Genomic DNA, 18790 nt, shown 5'->3' with positions numbered 1-18790 from the left:
TGGTCCTAAAAGAGCACCTGGTGGCTAAGGACGAACCGCAGGATTTAGATGGGCTCATCGATCTAGTCATACGACTCGACAACCGGTTATAAGAACGCCGTCGGGAACGAGGCGAAGGGCGTGGCCAGGCACGCGTCGTCCCTCTCCCTTCCGGGTCCGATCGAGCTCCGCCCTCCCCACGCTCCTCTGTCTCTGCGCTCCGTGCGCCTATGGCTCCCCCTGCTGACGAAGCTATGGACACGAGCAGGGCAACATTTAGGGCACCTGGAGCACAAAGGAGGCGGGCCCACGGAGCTTGTTATGTTTATGGCTCGAGTGAGCATCTCGCAAACGACTGCCCCGAGCGGTTAAACTCCAACGCCCGCCCCTAGAGACTGGGCCAGTGGGCCAAAACATTCACGTGGGACACACCCACATTGCTACACGACTCCCAGTCACGATCCTTTATGAGGATTCAACCCTGAAGGCCCCAGCACTGGTGGACACGGGCTCTGAGGGGAATCTGCTTGACAGTAGATGGGCCAGGGAGATAGGGCTCCCTCTGGTGGCTCTTACCTCGCCTGTGCAGGTTCGGGCGCTAGATGGCTCCCACCCACCAATCACACATAAGACACCTCCAGTAACTCTGGTGGTGTCAGGTACCACCGGGGAGGTGATCGAGTTCTTCGTGACTCAGGCCACCTCCCGTGTGGTTTTGGGGTTTCCATGGATGCTAAACGCACAATCCCCGGATCGATTGGGCGTCCGTGGTAGTGGTTCAGTGGAGCGAAACCTGCCATCGGGAGTGGTCTAGGTTCCTCGGTTCCTCCCGGCTCCCAAGTCAGGAAGGAAGGTCCGAGTCACCCGCCCAATCTGAAGGCGGTGCCAGCGGAGTACCATGACCTCGCTGACGTGTCTCAGCAAGGATCTGGCTCTCACGCTTCCTCCCATCGCCCGTTACGATTGTGCCATTGATTTGGTTCCAGGCAGTGAGTTCCGTCCAGTAGGCTGTTACAACCTCTCCATGAATCAATGGAGACCTACATCCGGGACTCATTAGCTGCCGGGTTGATCCGGAATTTCCACCTCTCCGATGGGTGCTGGTTTCTTTTTTGTGGGTAAAAAAGGATGGGGGCTTCGTCCATGCCTGACTATAGGGGGTTGAACGAAATCACGGTTAGCAATCGATACCCGTTGCCCTGTTGGATTCGGTGTTCACCCCCTTGCATGGAGCCAATATCTTCACCAAACTTGATCTTAGGAATGCGTATCATTTTGGTTCGGATCCGGAAGGGAGACGAATGGAAGACGGCATTTAACACCCCGTTGGGCCATTTTGAGTACCTGGTCATGCCGGTTCGGTCTCACTAACGCTCCCGCGACCTTCCAAGCGTTGGTAAACGATGTCCTGCGGGACTTCCTGCACCGGTTCGTCTTCGTGTATCTGGACGATATACTCATCTTTTCCCCGGATCCTGAGACTCATGTCCGGCATGTCCGTCAGGTTCTGCAGCGGTTGTTGGAGAACCGCCTGTTTGTGAAGGGCGAGAAGTGTGAGTTCCACCGCACTTCTTTGTCCTTCCTGGGGTTATAATCGCCTCTAACTCCGTTGCCCCGGATCCGGCCCAAGGTTGCGGCGGTGAGAGATTGGCCCCAACCTACAAGCGTAGGAAGCTGCACAGTTCCTCGGTTTTGCTAATTTCTACAGGAGGTTCATCAAGGGCTATAGTCAGGTAGTTAGCCCCCTGACAGCCCTGACCTCTCCAAAAGTTCCCTTCACCTGGTCGGATCGGTGCGAGGCCGCGTTCAAGGAGTTGAAACGGCGCTTCTCATCTGCACCAGTTCCGGTGCAGCCCGATCCTAGCCGCCAGTTAGTGGTTGAAGTGGATGCTCGGATCTCAGGGATAGGAGCGGTGCTCTCCCAGAGCGGGAAGACCGATAAGGTCCTTCACCGTGTGCCTATTTTTCTCGCAGGTTGACCCCCGCTGAACGGAACTATGACGTCGGCAATCGGGAACTCCTTGCTGTGAAAGAGGCCCTCGAAGAGTGGAGACATCTGTTGGAGGGAACAGCCGTGCCATTCACGGTTTTCACTGACCATCGGAACCTGGAGTATATCAGGACCGCCAAGCGGCTGAACCCAGGCAAGCCCGCTGGTCACTGTTCTTTGGCCGTTTTGACTTCCGGATACCTACCGTCCCGGGACCAAGAATCAGAGATCGGGATGCATTGTCCCGGGTGCACGAAGATGAGGTCAAAACGGAACCGTCGGATCCCCCGGATCCCATCATCCCGGAGTCCGCTATCGTGGCCGCCCTCACCTGGGACGTGGAGAAGACCGTCGGGAGGCCCTGACCCGTGTCCCGGACCCCGGAAACGGACCAAAAACAGACTATACGTCCCACCAGAGGCTAGGGCTGCAGTCCTGGACTTCTGTCACGGTTCTAAGCTCTCACTGTCACCAGGGGTGCGAAGGACCGTGGCAGTCGTCCGGCAACGCTTCTGGTGGGCATCCCTGGAGGCCGACGTCCGGGACTACGTCCAGGCCTGTACCACTGCGCCAGGGGCAAGGCCGACCACAGGAAGACCTCAGGGCAGCTACAGCCACTGCCCGTGCCTCATCGCCCCTGGTCCCACATCGGCCTGGACTTCGTCACGGGTCTCCCGCGTTCCCAGGGAAACACCGTCATCTTCACGATAGTGGACCGTTTCTCCAAGGCGGCCCACTCGTGGCCCTCCCGAAGCTCCCTACGGCCCAGGAGACAGCGGACCTCCTGGTCCACCACGTCGTCCGTCTGCATGGCATACCATCAGACATCGTCTCCGATCGCGGTCCCCAGTTCACCTCACACGTCTGGAGGAGCTTCTGCCGGGAACTGGGGGCCACGGTCAGCCTCTCGTCTGGGTACCACCCCCAGACCAACGGGCAGGCAGAGCGGGCGAATCAAGAACTGGAGCAGACACTTCGATGTGTGACAGCCGCGCACCCGACGGCCTGGAGTACCCACCTGGCCTGGATCGAGTACGCCCACAACAGCCAAGTGTCATCAGCCACCGGCCTCTCCCCGTTTGAGGTGTGCTTGGGGTATCAGCCCCCTTGTTTCCGGTGGTTGAGGGAGAGGTCGGTGTGCCCTCGGTCCAGGCCCACCTACGGAAGTGCCGTCGGGTGTGGCGTGCCGCCCGCTCTGCCTTGTTGCAGGCCCGGACGAGGGCGAAGAAACATGCAGACCGGCGGCGAGCCCCGGCCCCACGTATCATCCTGGGCAGGAGGTCTGGTTGTCCACCAAGGAATTCCTCTACAGGTCGACTCACCAAAACTCCAGGAACGGTACCATCGGACGGTATAGATCCTCAAGGTCGGTCAACCCCGCCGCAGTGAGGCTCCAGCTTCCGGCCTCACTGCGGATACATCAGTTTTTCATGTTTCCCGGATTAAGACCCTTCACACCTCACCACTCTGACCCGGGTACGGCGCCGCCTCCTGCCCGGATCATGATGGAGCGCCGGCTTGGACTGTCCGCCGGCTCCTTGATGTCCGTCGGATGGGCCGGGGTTTTCAGTATCTGGTGGACTGGGAGGGTACGGACACGAGGATCGCTCCTGGGTGAAGAAGGGTTTCATCCTGGACCCGGCCCTCCTGGCCGACTTCTACCGTTGCCATACGGACAAGCCGGTCGTGCGCCGGAGGCGCCCGTGAGGGGGGTCCTGTTGTGTGGGCGCTGAAGAGGAGGTACTGCTGGCCCACCACCACCAGAGGGCGCCCTGCCTGGAGTGCGGGCTCCAGGCACCAGAGGGCGCTGCCGCATCATGGGAGTAGCCTGGGTGACAGCTGTCACCCATCACCAGACACAGCTGTTCCACTCAGCACAGAGGTATATCAGGAGGACAGCGTCTCCACCTCAGTGCCGAGATATCGCCTAAGACTAAGGTAGTATCTCTGCATTTATATATTGCATAACCAGCTAAACCTGTTAAACCTTTTCAGGACTGGTGACTACAGATAGCTTCATTGTTTGGATAAGTACTCACCTTCCTGCTGTTCTTTGACAAGAGGTGGAGGCGGCTTCTCCCCTCTCCGTTACTGGGTGCGGTCATCCACGCCTGTGTGTTGTTGCTCTCTCCTGCCAGCAGTACCGGATCCGACGAGCGGAGGCAGTGGCCACCTGGGAATTCGGGACTTGGCGGTTCCAGTATTTCCAGGGTTCGGTGGCAGAGGAGATCTGGGTGGTTCCGGTTCGACTGAGACGGACGTCTCCTACCTTCGAGCCTGCCCACACGACACCAGCGGATTCGACCCCAAATTGTGTTTGTTATATTAACTGTGCTTGTTTCACAGAAGTAATCTTGTTATTTACCTTCTCCATTGTCCGTTCATTGCGCCCCCTGTTGTGGGTCCGTGTTCCTACACTTTCACAACACCTCTTACTGCATGTCCACTGTGAGAGACATAATCTAAAAAAAAAAAAACATCCGGAAATCACAATGTATGATTTTTTAATAATTTATTTGTATGTTACTGCTGCAAATAAGTATTTGAACACCTACCAACCAGCAAGAATTCTGGCTCACAAAGACCTGTTAATTTTTCTTTAAGAAGCCCTCTTATTCTGCACTCTTTACCTGTATTAACTGCACCTGTTTGAACTTGTACCTGTATAAAAGACACCTGTTCATACACAATCAATCTCACTCCAACCTGTCAACCATAGCAAGACCAAAGAGCTGTCTAAGGACACCAGGACAAACCTGTAGACCTGCACAAGGCTGGGATGGACTACAGGACAACAGGCAAGCAGCTTGGTAGAAGACAACAACTGTTACGATTATTTATTAGAAAGTGGAAGAAACACATGATGACTGTCAATCTCCCTCGATCTGGGATTCATGCAAGATCTCAGAACTACACAGGAGGACCTGGTCAATGACCTGAAGAGAGCTGGGACCACAGTCACAAAGATTACATTAGTAACCACATGATGCTGTCATGGTTTAAAATCCTGCAGGGCAGCAAGATCCCCCTGCTCAAGCAAGCACATGTGCAGCTCGTTTGAAGTTCCTCTGATAAGTTGATATAAGCCTTTATGGAAAGGGATTAAGACATCATGAAATAAATAACAATCTTTTTTTGTGCCTAACCTACGAGCGTTAATAAACAAAACTATGCAGGATTTCAGGAAGTGAGAAAAACAGACGTGTTTGATGACGGCGCGTTTTCTAAGTGTTGACAGAGTTTCATCAGAATGAAAATTTCCTGTGCAGCCCACAGAAAAGAAACAAGCACGAGCGGCCACACCGGGAGTTAAACTGCAGTTCCAGTGCCTTGCTTTAGCTTGCTACAGTGGGATGTGGGAATTTATTAGGCCTGCAACTAATAATTGCGATTAATCAGTGTGATTAATTGCATCATGTCTTGCTTGTTGGAAGCAGAAAGCATCTTTGTGTAGCTCTTCACTTATTTAGGAAGCACTTATAATTCAACTGGTCAGTTTTAGTGAAATACATCAATATATCACATGGAAATCATCACCGGACAGAAGGCTTTCTGCTTACTGGAGACACGACACACCAGTCTTCTTCTTGACTTTAAACTTCAAGTGACACAATCTGACCAGTGGCCCAGAGCCCACTGATTTAAATAAGACAATTAAACTGTATTTTCTGGCCTCAAAAACACACTTTTTAAACATCTACAGCCATAAGATGGAACTGTCTGCATGCATGAAAAAGCCACTCCTGTACACTGATCTGAATGAGGTACTGTCTGATCCACACTCCACAGCAGAAGGTGGCGCTAATGCACCATTAAACTGTATGCCAACTGACATAAAAGAAGAAGATAAAGAAAGAAGCTGATCTGAATGAGGTGCATGTTCTAGGTCTTAGAGAATGTTAATAATCCATGCCCTCAAACTGAAAGACTGGTCAACAAAAACAAAAAAATGTCTTTATTGTTGTTTTTTTACTACCTCAGACAACCTAATGCCTTTTTTTTTGTTTTTCACACAATCTCAAACAACCTAAAAATAATTTTTTTTACAACGTATACAAACTATAGTTTAAAGTCATACATAGCTGTTATTTTGCTGTATTTTTACTGTGTAATACATCAGACAACTTAAAAATAGTGATGTTAGTGTTTGTATTATTTGAATGTTCTTAAAAATATGACAATTTTTTTTTGTGTTTGTTTTGGCATCCCCTCGTTGTATCAAAAATTATACTGAATATCACATATAATCACTGAAATACTTCACAGTGTTGAAGAAACTGACTATTACATTCTCGGTCCATATCTGTAACCACACTGTCACCAAATACAGCAACCAAGATTTCAACAAAGTTTCACAAACCAAAAGGTTCCAAGCATTTTTGATTCCTCTAACAAGAGACAGGCCGAGAGAAAAACCAGATCATCATCATCATCATCATCATCATCATACCGGCGATAAGCAGCATGAAAACCGTTCAGCTCACCAGCAAGCGGTCCTGGATCCGCGGCAGATGACTGAACAAGTCCTTTTGGTTTTTCTGTCACCAAAATCGTCTCAACGCGTCCATCAATCACCTCGCCTTATTCCAGAAAAGGAAGAAGAGAAGTAAAAGTCTGACTAAAGCAACAGGAACAGACAGAGACACCCAAGAGGAGAGAGAGAGAGAAGAGAGAGAGAGTGTCAGGAAACAGAAGTATTGTGACACTCTGAGCTTCTCGTTTTTTTTTTTTCTCTGAAAGCTGATGAATCAGACTGGGTGTCCACACAAACCCAACCCTCCCCTGACGATATGAGCATGTTCACGCCACCGTGGCTTCAACGGAGAAGCTGCTAAATACCCGCAGCATCCACATTCCTTCTTCCGCCTTTCAACTTGGATGCCACTGAAGTGCGGTCTGGACTTGCCGACGTTAAGCCTCTGCTGAATATCTTCAACCTGAGGCAAGACCGAGTCTTTCAGAGCCACTCTGTCAGGAACACTCACACATCCCTTTAAAGGAGCAGCTGGAACCAGAGCAGTCTGGACCGGAGGTGAGGATGGACAACGGCACCACGTTCAATAAATAAACCAAAATCATACACATCAGCTGAAGCAGAAACTTTCAGCCCTAAAGGTATCAGGCCACTGAGCTTTTTAAGATTTAAGGATTTTCACTGGAACACGACAATTTTCTTTATAATAGGGGATTTATAATGTGACATGAACAATGTGATCAAAATTTCCATTGTCTAGAAACTATGAATAAAAAGTTCCCCTGAAGAGGAAAATTCCAAAAGGACAGTTTTGAACCACTTCCAGCAGCGACACGTACAGTTTGTGATAGAGACACATACAGTTGCGTCATTGATGGGGGGATGTTGGGAAGCAGATGGCGACAGCCAATCAGAGTAGAGAAGCACCGTGACTTGTGCTGGCTGGTCTCTCTCTGGCTGCTAATCCAACATGGCGGAAAACGCTATGAAACCACTGCGTTTCAGAGTAAATCTAACATGTTTCTTATGTAAAAACTAGCAAGAAATAAAGACTTCTAAACTAAAAGCGCTGTTCCTGTAGCCAAATAACACCTCTGACATGACTTAGAAGACAGCTCACGGACATCAGCGTGCACGCTACAAGTGCATACATCACCCGAGGTCAAAGGTAGCTTCTGGTCTTTTCAAAAGCTGATGGACGCGCACACGCACTGACTCCTACAGACAATGTAAAAAAAATCATTAAGGAATTCCAGGTAAAAATGTCCTCTTCACTAAATGACCCGTAATTTTGAAACATTTTTTTACAAAAACAAAAGGACCTTTGGACGGATTTCAGTAGAAATTAAACTTTGTCAGTTTGTGAGTTAGCCAACTCTGAGGGTTGCTAAAAAATGCCCTCTAAATTTTATGGAGTCACTTTTTTTTTAACACTTGAGAATGCCCTCTGACAAATTCTATTTTTTTAAACTTCATGGTCCATAGACTATTTATGTTTATTCTGGATTGGTTTATATATATAGGCAGTTTTATTTGTAGGATTTCAGGGTGGAATATCATGAACTCTTGCGCGCAAAAACATGGGCCAGTGGTCCTACACTGTGGGCCACTAACTTCTAATTCTATTGACCCCTGTGGACTAGTGGGGTAAATTGGTTTATGTCAAGCGCTGAATAGGGACTGGATGATACGGCCTAAAATTCATATGACAGTATAATTAGAATCACAGAGGGCAATAGTATATACTGACATACAGTACTATGCAACTGTTTTAGGCACATTCAATGCATCATAAAGCATTAAACATAATGAAAACCTGATAAATATTCATAATTAAATGAAACGTCTGATGAATTTCAACTTTAATGTAATCTACATGAAAACTGGATTCTATTTACGTGTGTTTTTTCGGTATATAAGTCACAGCAGAGTTTAAATCGCAAGGTCTCTAAAACGATTTTTAAAACAACATCCCCGCCAGCAAACGCTGCTTTGGTACAAGTGCTGCTACATTCTGATGACATTTCAAGGTATGTGAGAATGTAAGATGTAAGGTATTACACAATGCAGACACCAACTCATGAAATTGGCAATGTCTAGTACGGACGTCCCGATCAGGATTTTTGGCCCCGATCCGATTCCAAGTCATCTGATTTTGAGTATCTGACGATACCGAGTCCCGATCCGATACTTTAAAAAACTGAATGAACAATGAACAACTGCTAAATATATAATATTTTCATTTTAATCACCTTATTTTATTATTTATCACTTAAACAGTGCACTTCTCCTTGAGGTAGCTTGAACAATCAAGTAATAATCTACCAGACTTAAAAAATGTACAAATTTCCATGTTATTTTATTTGTCTAAAAATAAATGTCCAAGGTTCCGTATGTTAAACAAGAAATGATCTAATCTGAATAACACGTGGTTTTAATTTACAGATGAAAGGTTGCTAAAGAACCATTTACTGATTTAGCTATTTTAATTACAAGTATAAGTAAGTATAAGTAAATTTTGAGCAAACAACAACAACAAAAAACATTTCCAAGGATTTTTCTTCAGACACGTGGTTTCTGCACTGATCTGTGGTTCAAATCCCCGCCTGACTGGAAAATCACTAAGGGCCCTTGGGCAAGGTCTTTAATCCCCTATTGCTTCCGGTGTGTAGTGAGCGCCTTGTATGGCAGCACCCTGACATCAGGGTGAACGTGAGGCATAATTGTAAAGCGCTTTGAGCGTCTGATGCTGGACGATTCATTCGCACACGCACATGTGAACAATTAAAAGAAAAGAAAAAAACTGTCTGGCTGCAGGCAGTTAGTTCCTTGTTCTCCACTCAAACTCTCTCATCACTGTGTTAAAAAAGGACAAAAAAGGACATAAGTCCTGCTCACAGACTGATTGCCAGAGACAGGACATGTCCACATCAAGTATAACTCCAGACATCTTCACACACAGACGGTTCGTTCGCACGTGCGCACGCAGCTCACGGTCAAAGGAAGAAAGATAAACTATAACAGAACTCAGACCACAGACCTGCAGCTCAGCACAAGAACAAATATAAACTAGAAGAGAAATCAGAGTGTCCTCTGTGCAGAGGACCTGCAGGCTGCGTTCTCAACTCCTCTTTGCCCCCTGCTGCGCGCACCTGATGCACACATTCCTGCATCGTCATGACGCCACAGGAAGCAACTCAAAGCAGACCCGGTGTGAACGGGGCTTAAAGCTGGGCTTACACTGTGTGAATTTTGGCCCTTTTCCAGCCGATTTTTCACTCGTAGAAGAATTTTTTGGATCGCGCCGAGTTTCAGCTTAATAGTGCTTCCTGCATCGTGTAGTATACATGGAGTAACGAGCTGCGTTTAACATCTCACGACCACCTCCCAATTGACAATCGTATGGTCGGATGAAAATCAAACCTGTTTGATATTCCGGTCAGCCGTCGAGAGGGTATCCTGCTGCTGAAGCAGCGCTACTAGCATCTACACGCTGATATCCCTCTCGCACTGTGCATGTGCAAACACCGGAGAGAGCATAAACAGGGATCATCTCTTTGGGAGAGCAGTTTCTGTTTCTTTTTTCCGCCTTATTCTTCAACTCATGGAAAGTCTTGTATTGTTTTTTTTGTTAGTTTTTTTTTTTAAACTTTGATGTCTCCCATAGAGTTTTTACAGAGCCTGCCTGGGGACACGGTAGCTAATTTTTTCCCTCGCAATATTTTGCGTGTGAGTGTGTTTGTGTGCATGTGCGCATATGCGTTCAGTCTACCCCCACCTGATTCCACTCACTGTGTGCTCTGATAGGCATGAGCTTTAATATGATATTAGGTTATTGAGGGAACGCAAAAACTACTGAAAGGGAACTCAGTAATCCAGGTCCAAAAAAAAAAAAATTAACCACCACAAGACGTTACATTCTGCTGAGAACCATCAGTGCATGTGAGCATGGAGCAGAGAGAGAGGATTTTAACCTGAGTGAACATTAAAAAAAAACAAAGCAAAACTGTGGAGCTGCCTTTACTTCTCTCTGCATTTTCTCTACCCATGCGGGTCCGATGACGCCGTCCTGTTCACACCATGTGCGCGTCGTATACTGAATTTATGAGATCATGAGATGAAATAAACGGTCAAATATACTTACAAGCATCCTTAAAAAATGAGAATATATAAATGAACTGAGCAAAAATTACGCATACATGGGTTAAAAACAAAAACAAAAAAAAAACAACCCTGATCTGGAGAAGCTGTGCAGTGATGTGTCAGAGGCACAGATTACAAGAAGCAGGTGACAACTCTGAACTTTAACCCTCTGGGGTCGACGAGGTCGTTTACATAAAGTAACTCGAAGCAGGAAACAGGTGAGTGTCATGATTGTGTATAAAAGGAGCATCCCCAAAGGGCTCAGCCATTCACAAGCAAAGATGGGGTGAGGATCACCACTTTGTAAACAACTGCGTGAAAAAAATAGTCCAACAGTTTAAGAACAACGTTTCTCATTGTTCAATTGCAAGGAATTTAGGGATTCCATCATCTACAGCCCATAATATAATCAGAAAATTCAGAGAATCTTTCTACACGTAAGCGGCAAGTCCGAAAACCAACAGTGAATGCCCGTGACCAGGCGGCACTGCATTAAAAACCAACATCATTGTGTAAAGGATCTTACTGCATGGGCTCAGGAACACTTCAGAAAACCATTGTCAGTTAACATAGTTCGTTGCTACATCTACAAGTGCAAGTTAAAACTCTACCATGCAAAGCGAAAGCCAATACATCAACAACATCCCGAAACACTGCCGCCTTCTCTGGGTCTGAGGTCATTTGAAGTGGACAGACGCAAAGTGGAAAAGTGTGCTGTGGTCTGATGAGTCCACATTTCAAATTGTTTTTGGAAATCATGAACGTCGTGTCCTCTGGACAAAAGAGGAAAAAGACCATCCAGATAGTTACCAGTGCAAAGTTCAAAAGCCAGCATCTGTGATGGTATGGGGGTGTGTTAGTACCCATGACATGGGCAGCTTACACATCTGTGATGACACCATCAATGCTGAAAGGTACATCCAGGTTTTGGAGCAACACATGCTGCCATTCAAGCAACGTTTTTTCAGGGACGTCCCTGCTTATTTCAGCTAGACAATGCCAAGCCACATTCTGCATGTGGTACAACAGCGTGGCTTCGTAGTAAAAGAGTGCGGGTACTAGACTGACCTGCCTGCAGTTCAGACCTGTCGCCCATTGAAAACGTGTGGCGCATTATGAAGCGCAAAATACGACAACGGAGACCCCGGACTGTTGAACAACTGAAGTCGTACATCAAGCAAGAATGGGAAAAAATTCCACCTACAAAGCTTCAACAATTAGTGTCCTCAGTTCCCAAACACTTATTGAGTGTTGTCAGAAGGAAAGGTGATGTAACACAGTGGTAAACATACCACTGTCCCAACTTTTTTGAAACGTGCTGCAGGCATCCATTTCAAAATGAGCAAATATTTGCACAAAAACAATAAAGTTTATCAGTTTGAACATTAAATATCTTGTCTTTGTGGTGTATTCAATTGAATATAGGTTGAAGAGGATTTGCAAATCATTGTATTCTGTTTTTATTTACATTTTACACAATGTCCCAACTTCATTGGAACTGGGGTTGTAATATTATCGTAAATACGTTAAAAATACATGGATGACACAAGAAAGTGAAAACACTTATTTCCATGTGGTCCATTTAAAAATCAAATGACAACATAGAAGTAATAATAAAATAAAATAATAATTATACTGATAATAATGTGTATATGATGTCAATTTATAAACTGACAGAAAATTAACATTCAAAAAATTACGTAATTAACAGGAAATAAAAGGGATGAGTTCTTCCTCTAAAAACTGGATTATGCTTTTTCTGGATTAATTTGTCCATCAATGAGCTGTTCTTTCTACACTGAGTCAACCTCCAAACCAAAGGTAAGTTGTACCATTTCCTCCATGAACTGCGGGTCATGTGAGTGACTTTGTAGTTTTCTGACTGTGTGTTGTGAAGTTGGTCATATGTGAAGGCTTTTCTGCCAAACATCTTTGATCCATGATTGAAATGTAATCAGTGTGCGAACTGCAAAAAATGTTTAAAATATGACGGGAGAGAAAGCAGTGAAAGTGACAAATCACAGCCTTTTGCAGTGTCCAATTTATTTAACAGGTGAACGTCAAACTGCGGGTCCAGGGTCTGAACACGGGTTGAAAAAAAAAAATGAATGGCTGGTCTTTTAAAAAGAAAAAAAAAAAAAAAAAAACGGTACCACTTTCCTCAAATCAGTGTCAGTGCTGATCTTTTAATTTCGTACCTCTGTTATGTGGCACATCCAGACTGCTCGGTCCAGTACATACGAGGGGTTTTTAATGGAAATACATTGCGGTAGGACAGGTCATTTTTTTTTCTAATGTAAGAGAAAATTCGTTATGCAAAATCTGTAATACACTGTGTTTATTACATGGAAAACCATACAAAACCATTGGGATTTTTGGCCGGTGAGTGCAAGAATCCAGTTTATACAATGACGATTTAAGCTAGTTTTACTATTCGGGCTTTTATGACCGAGACGCCATCCAACTGATGACTACACTCTGCACCCATCCAGCCACGAAGAAGCTGTAAGCATCCAAACGTTTATACGTCTTCAGGGCTTCTCCTCTGTGGAGTGTTGATAAAGTAGTTGAAAATGTCTGGATACGGCATGTCTGGCTTCCGCTCAAAATCGATAAAACTGGTGAACTTCTCAAAGGGAAATATTGTAAGAATCAACGTTAATTCTCTGTATTTTCTCTAAATATCTCTTCTGATGTTCAGGATCGAGCACTTTAGCCATAACGGACAAATTAGCTTCACTGTCCACCGACAATCCAGCATCGGCCGTGCTGTTTGTACATGGAGGTTGCTGTCCAGTACAGCTGGGGACACAAAACCGTGTGTTCTTGTGACATCACTGCACGCTATCTATTCAGAAACTGAAAAAGTTGAAGAAAAAAAACTGACAACATCCTCCTGACATTTGATCACTTGTAATTTAGCTTGTGAAAAGCTACTTCTAAGAGGACTTCGACCGTGAAACTTTTTCCAAGGTAAAATCTTGGGGGGGGGGGGCTTTCAACTCAGGTTACTGGCTCCGCCCCTGTAAATTTTCTGTAAATTTGAGAATTTAAAAAAAAAATACGAGGAGGAGGAATTGGAAGAACTCAATTATCTTTTGTCTCATCATGAGAAGCGTGCACAGACTTGTTGTAAGTGATGTGAAGATCATGACGTTTGTGAAATGTTCACCGTGTCAGCTGCGAGCGTCATCTCGTCACACTCCGTGGTTATCAAAACAGATAACATTTAAAGCAGAATGTTAAACTGTTTTAAAGCGCACACCGTGACGCCACGCTGCAGAGACGACGCCCACACTGATTTAAACAGATTCTGACAGTGCCTTGACCCGGCCATTCGTCCAAACAAACCCTCGCAGTTTGCACAATAAACTCTATTGCGGTTGGCCAGTATAATCCAAATCCCCACCACTGGGGAAATTTATACCAGTGGAAAATATTTCTAATTACTAACGGTGAAATTACCTTTCTGAGGATATACAGGTGATAATTAACATAAAAACAAGTGAACTCCAAAGTGTAAGTCTTGATGAAAAAACACTTTGAAATGTACAGTTTTTACCAGAAAGTGAAGTCAGGTCTGGGACCATGCCAGATTTGACTTCACCAAGGAACCAATCACCATGGGCAACCACCCAGGCAGACACCCGGGTCCTTCCCCACCTCTCCAACATGACCATCGATCCACTGCAGCCAGGTGAAACGTGGCACCACATGGCCAAAATGTCAAAGCTGACGTTCCCTCACAATGACAGTGATCCGCCTCATCTGAGTCTCCTTAAGGAACTACTAGTGTGACACAAAGACCCAAAGTTTCTTCAAAGAGACCTGGTTCCAAAGATCCAATCGTCATTTTAGGTCACTAGTTAGAGTCCAAGAATCACAACTATACAGCAAGACAGGAGGCACAAGGTCCCGAAAGACTTGGAACTTCATTCTCCTGCAAAGGTCTCGCCATCGCAAAATACCTGTGTTCAGCGACCTCATGACTCTTCCCAGACGTTTCTGGATCTCAAACACAAAGGACCTAGAGACATTAACGTCAGTGCTGGGATAAACAAATGTCTCCAAAGGTTTAACTCTTTCACCACATACACAGATACACTTTTGATGGGAAGTCAATAAAAGTCTGGATCTTCATCTTAATGGAGGAGAAACACAAACCCAGACACTCTGATTTATCAGTCCATCAATTCTGTAAACACCACAGTACGTATCATCAAAATTAACCTGACCCAACAAGCAAGCTTCATGCAAGCTTTAAAAAGCGGAGGAGCCAGAACACATCCTTGAGGAACACCAGTTTTCACAAGGGAAAAACTCAGAGTCTCTGCCTCTGCTCCATATGGCACTCACACACAGTACCCGTGTATCCAGCAACTTCCCAGGATCCCATGAATTCTGCCACCACTGGCCATGTGAGCACCGGGATGGTAACATTTTAAACTTTTCTGCTTGCCTCAGCGATACTGCAGACTGCACCAGGATCTTACCTTTCAGGCAGAGGGGACAGTGTCATTCCCGGCCTGCACGCAGTGATGAAGACGCCACATGTCTCCCAGCAATGATTCCGTTATTTTCTGCCTACTTCATCAAAGAAACCTCAAGAGGAGCTGAGTGATGCCATTAAGTAGACTGTGCTTTATGTAACATGACATAAAACAGACACTCTTCTCTGATTTCCTTCATGTTTTCATCTACAAATGATTTAATTCACTTCAGTTTAAGTCACTTCAAGGTCGAGACGTCACCCAAACACTGGGCTGACAGGGAAAACCCACCTAACGGATTACTACACATTACATAAGGTTTTACAGAGACGGGCTGAAAACCAGTGAATTTGAGCTCAATCACAAAAACAAGATGTGTGGACTGTTTCAGTCCCTCGCTGCCTTTGCTTGATGTCATCACGTGATATCGTTGACATCAGATGTCTGGTCATTTGTTCCTCAGCAGGCAGCAGATGTCTGCACAGAAAACTGCATCCCAGTGTCTCATCTAGTATTTTTTTAAGACCGTGACCTCTGATTTGACCTTGGCCTCAGAACTATGACCTTAATATGACCTGTGCTCTGAGAGTCCACTCACGTGATGCAGTAAATCTGACAGAAATTGCTCCTTGTGTTCTGAGAACATTGACGGGAGCAAACACACAGACAAATAAATGGACAACAGCCTCTTACTGCATCAACGCCCCCCCACCCCCAAAAAAGGGAAAAACTGCTCCTTTTTTGGTAAATTTGCAGAAACATTCTGTGCTATGTTAAGCTCAGGAATATAGGGAATGTGAACTCATTTTTAAATGAAAATTAATGAGAATCAAAAGGAAACTTGAGGTAATTTCATCAAACATCACGTACAAACATAATCCTTTTTTTTTTTTATCAGACGCTTCAAAAACAAATTTTTTTAAAGTAACATTTTTGACTTTCATTTTTTTGTGTGACCTCCGGAGTTGAGGAGGAATGCACAGTGCACAGCTGAAATTCAGCTGAATCTGCATTAAATCTGGGTGTTTTAACCAAGATGATCCTGTAAGATGTTTTTATTTATATGAACTACATTTAAGTTCCCTGTTATATTTCATGTATTTCCACTTTATTCCTGTTAATTCCTATGGAAAGTTTTCAACTTTATACATTTCTGGAATTTTGCAACCCAAAGAAGGAGTCAGGCAGAGAGCAGAGGTGCAGTTTATTACCAGGATGTCCGTCATGGCGTGAGGGCGGGCAGGCGGTTAGGGCGCGAGTCGTCAGCGATGTTAGCAAGCTGGGTGCACGCATGTCATCCCCCCTTCAGCCTCCGACCTCTACTTCTTCCACACACAAACACACACACACACACACAAATAAGCACACAAACATACATGTAGACAAACCATAGAAATCGATGAGAAAAACACACACATGCTCGCATAAACACACATAAGCATGAACACACATGGACACAAGCGTGCATGCACACACACACACACACACACACACACACACACACACACACACACACACACACACAGATGCATGAAAACAAATACATATAAGAGCCAGAATCAATCGTGTTTATTGAAACCGTATGTATGAAAACACACAACATAACCACCAGGAATGAACAGTACATACACACACGCACGCGTGCGCATACACACACACACACACACACACACACACAGAGGGAAAAAACAGAGTGACCACAATTACCAAAGATCCACCATCACCTTTTAAATCTGTTCACATTATTGTACATTCAGCCAATGACTATGGAGTGGGTGGAGACTGTGCACACAATGGAGGAAGGGCTAACGGTAATAACGTGTCAGAATGAACCAAACTGGTAAAATCAATCAATAAAAACAAGCACAGGAGGATTTCTTTTAAAAGAAGACCTGAAAGTTTAGCTACTATTTGCCAGAAGGTACATCTGAGATGCAAGCCCAGATTTGATCTGTTTTGGTGAAAGAAAACCCTCCACTGTACCACTTCATCATGAAAACTGTATAACTGATGATACAAAATGCAAAACATGCACTGTGCACAATTTCTCCAATCACAGCCACAGTAGCCTGTAACTTCTTCTGGGTTGTCTGGATGTCTTGGTGGCTTTCCTCACTCTTCTCCTTCTTGTACAGTCACTCAGTTTTTGAGAACTGTCTACTCCACACAGATTTACCAGCGTGTCATACTGTATGTATTTCTTCATAACTGATTTAGGCGAAGCCTCGTTGAATAGTATGTTCCAGCTTTCACCTCATGAAATATTCGTACCATTGAACTCATAAACATTCATTATTTGTATATTATTTACACGTATTATACCAAAGAGTTCCATTACTTATGCAACCCATCATCTTGACTTTAATATTTCTGATTCATTGATATCAAGTTGTAAAGATTTGCTTTGAGTTTGAGTTTGTGAAATATCAAGTGTGTAATACTTGGAGGGCACTGCATACACACACACACACATATACACATATATATATACATATATACACATACACACACACACACACACACACATATATATATATATATATATATATATATATATATATATATATATATATATATATATGTGTGTGTGTGTGTGTGTGTGTGTGTGTGTGTGTGTGTGTGTGTGTGTGTATGAGCTCGGTCACTCGGGAGGAGCTCAGAGTCGAGCTGCTGCTCCTCCATGTCGAAAGGAGTCAGTTGAGGTGGCTCGGGCATCTTTTCCGGATGCCCCCTGGACGCCTCGCTGGAGAGGTGTTCCGGGCACGTCCCATTGGGAGGAGGCCCCGGGGAAGACCCAGGACATGCTGGAGAGACTACATCTCTCAGCTGGCTTGGGAACGCCTTGGGGTTTCCCCGGAGGAGCTGGGGGAGGTGTGTGTGGATCGGGAGATCTGGGCAGCTTTGCTTGAGCTGCTGCCCCTGCGACCCGACTCTGGATAAAGCGGAAGAAAATGGATGGATGGATATACGAGGGCTGTCAATAAAGTATAGGTCCTTTTTATTTTTTCAAAAACTATATGGATTTCATTCATATGTTTTTACGTCAGACATGCTTGAACCCTCGTGCGCATGCGTGAGTTTTTCCACGCCTGTCGGTGACGTCATTCGCCTGTGAGCACTCCTTGTGGGAGGAGTCGTCCAGCCCCTCGTCGGAATTCCTTTGTCTGAGAAGTTGCTGAGAGACTGGTGCTTTGTTTGATCAAAATTTTTTCTAAACCTGTGAGGCACATCGAAGTGGACATGGTTCGAAAAATTAAGCAGGTTTTCGGTGAAAATTTTAACGGCTGATGAGAGATTTTGAGGTGATACTGTCGCTTTAAGGACTTCCCACGGAGCGAGACGTCGTGCAGCGGTCCCAGGCGCCGTCGTCAGCCTGTTTCAAGCTGAAAACCTCCACATTTCAGGCTCTATTGATCCAGGACGTCATGAGAGAACAGAGAAGTTTCAGAAGAAGTCGGTTTCAGGATTTTATCTGGATATTAAAGGAGATTTTTTTTAATGAAAGACGTGCGGACACGAACGCGCGTCGGGACACAGCCGGCGCGGTGCGGCGGCACAGGAAAAACACCTCCGTGTTGATAACCATTTGTAAAATCCAGGCAGCTTTTGATGGCTTTCAGTGGAGTGAGTATCTCAGAAATTGTTTAACAGCTGGACATGTTCCAACTTGTCCTTAAGGCTTCCAACAGAGGTGTTTTTCCTGTGGCGGAGCGT

The 18790-nt window shown here is 45.4% G+C and overlaps 1 protein-coding gene across 5 annotated transcripts in view; it reads right to left on the bottom strand.

Moving 5' to 3' along the window:
* rgs19 (regulator of G protein signaling 19) overlaps positions 1-18790 on the bottom strand; it is a 135565-nt gene that overhangs the window by 85671 nt on the left and 31104 nt on the right. For 2 of the 5 annotated variants that reach the window (XM_034171795.1, XM_034171798.1), the window contains exon 2: positions 16288-16398. The exons of 1 other annotated variant lie outside the window; for it this stretch is intronic. In XM_034171795.1, the coding sequence (XP_034027686.1) occupies positions 16288-16302 (15 nt within the window). In that variant the 5' untranslated portion in view covers positions 16303-16398. Of the gene's footprint in view, positions 1-16287; positions 16402-18790 lie in introns of all 5 variants that reach the window. 2 more of the 5 variants (XM_034171796.1, XM_034171797.1) reach the window with 2 other exon arrangements.

The sequence above is a fragment of the Thalassophryne amazonica genome, chromosome 6, assembly GCF_902500255.1.
Source record: "Thalassophryne amazonica chromosome 6, fThaAma1.1, whole genome shotgun sequence".
NCBI classification, from domain to species: domain Eukaryota; kingdom Metazoa; phylum Chordata; class Actinopteri; order Batrachoidiformes; family Batrachoididae; genus Thalassophryne; species Thalassophryne amazonica.
This window is presented reverse-complemented; position numbering and strand designations above follow the sequence as displayed.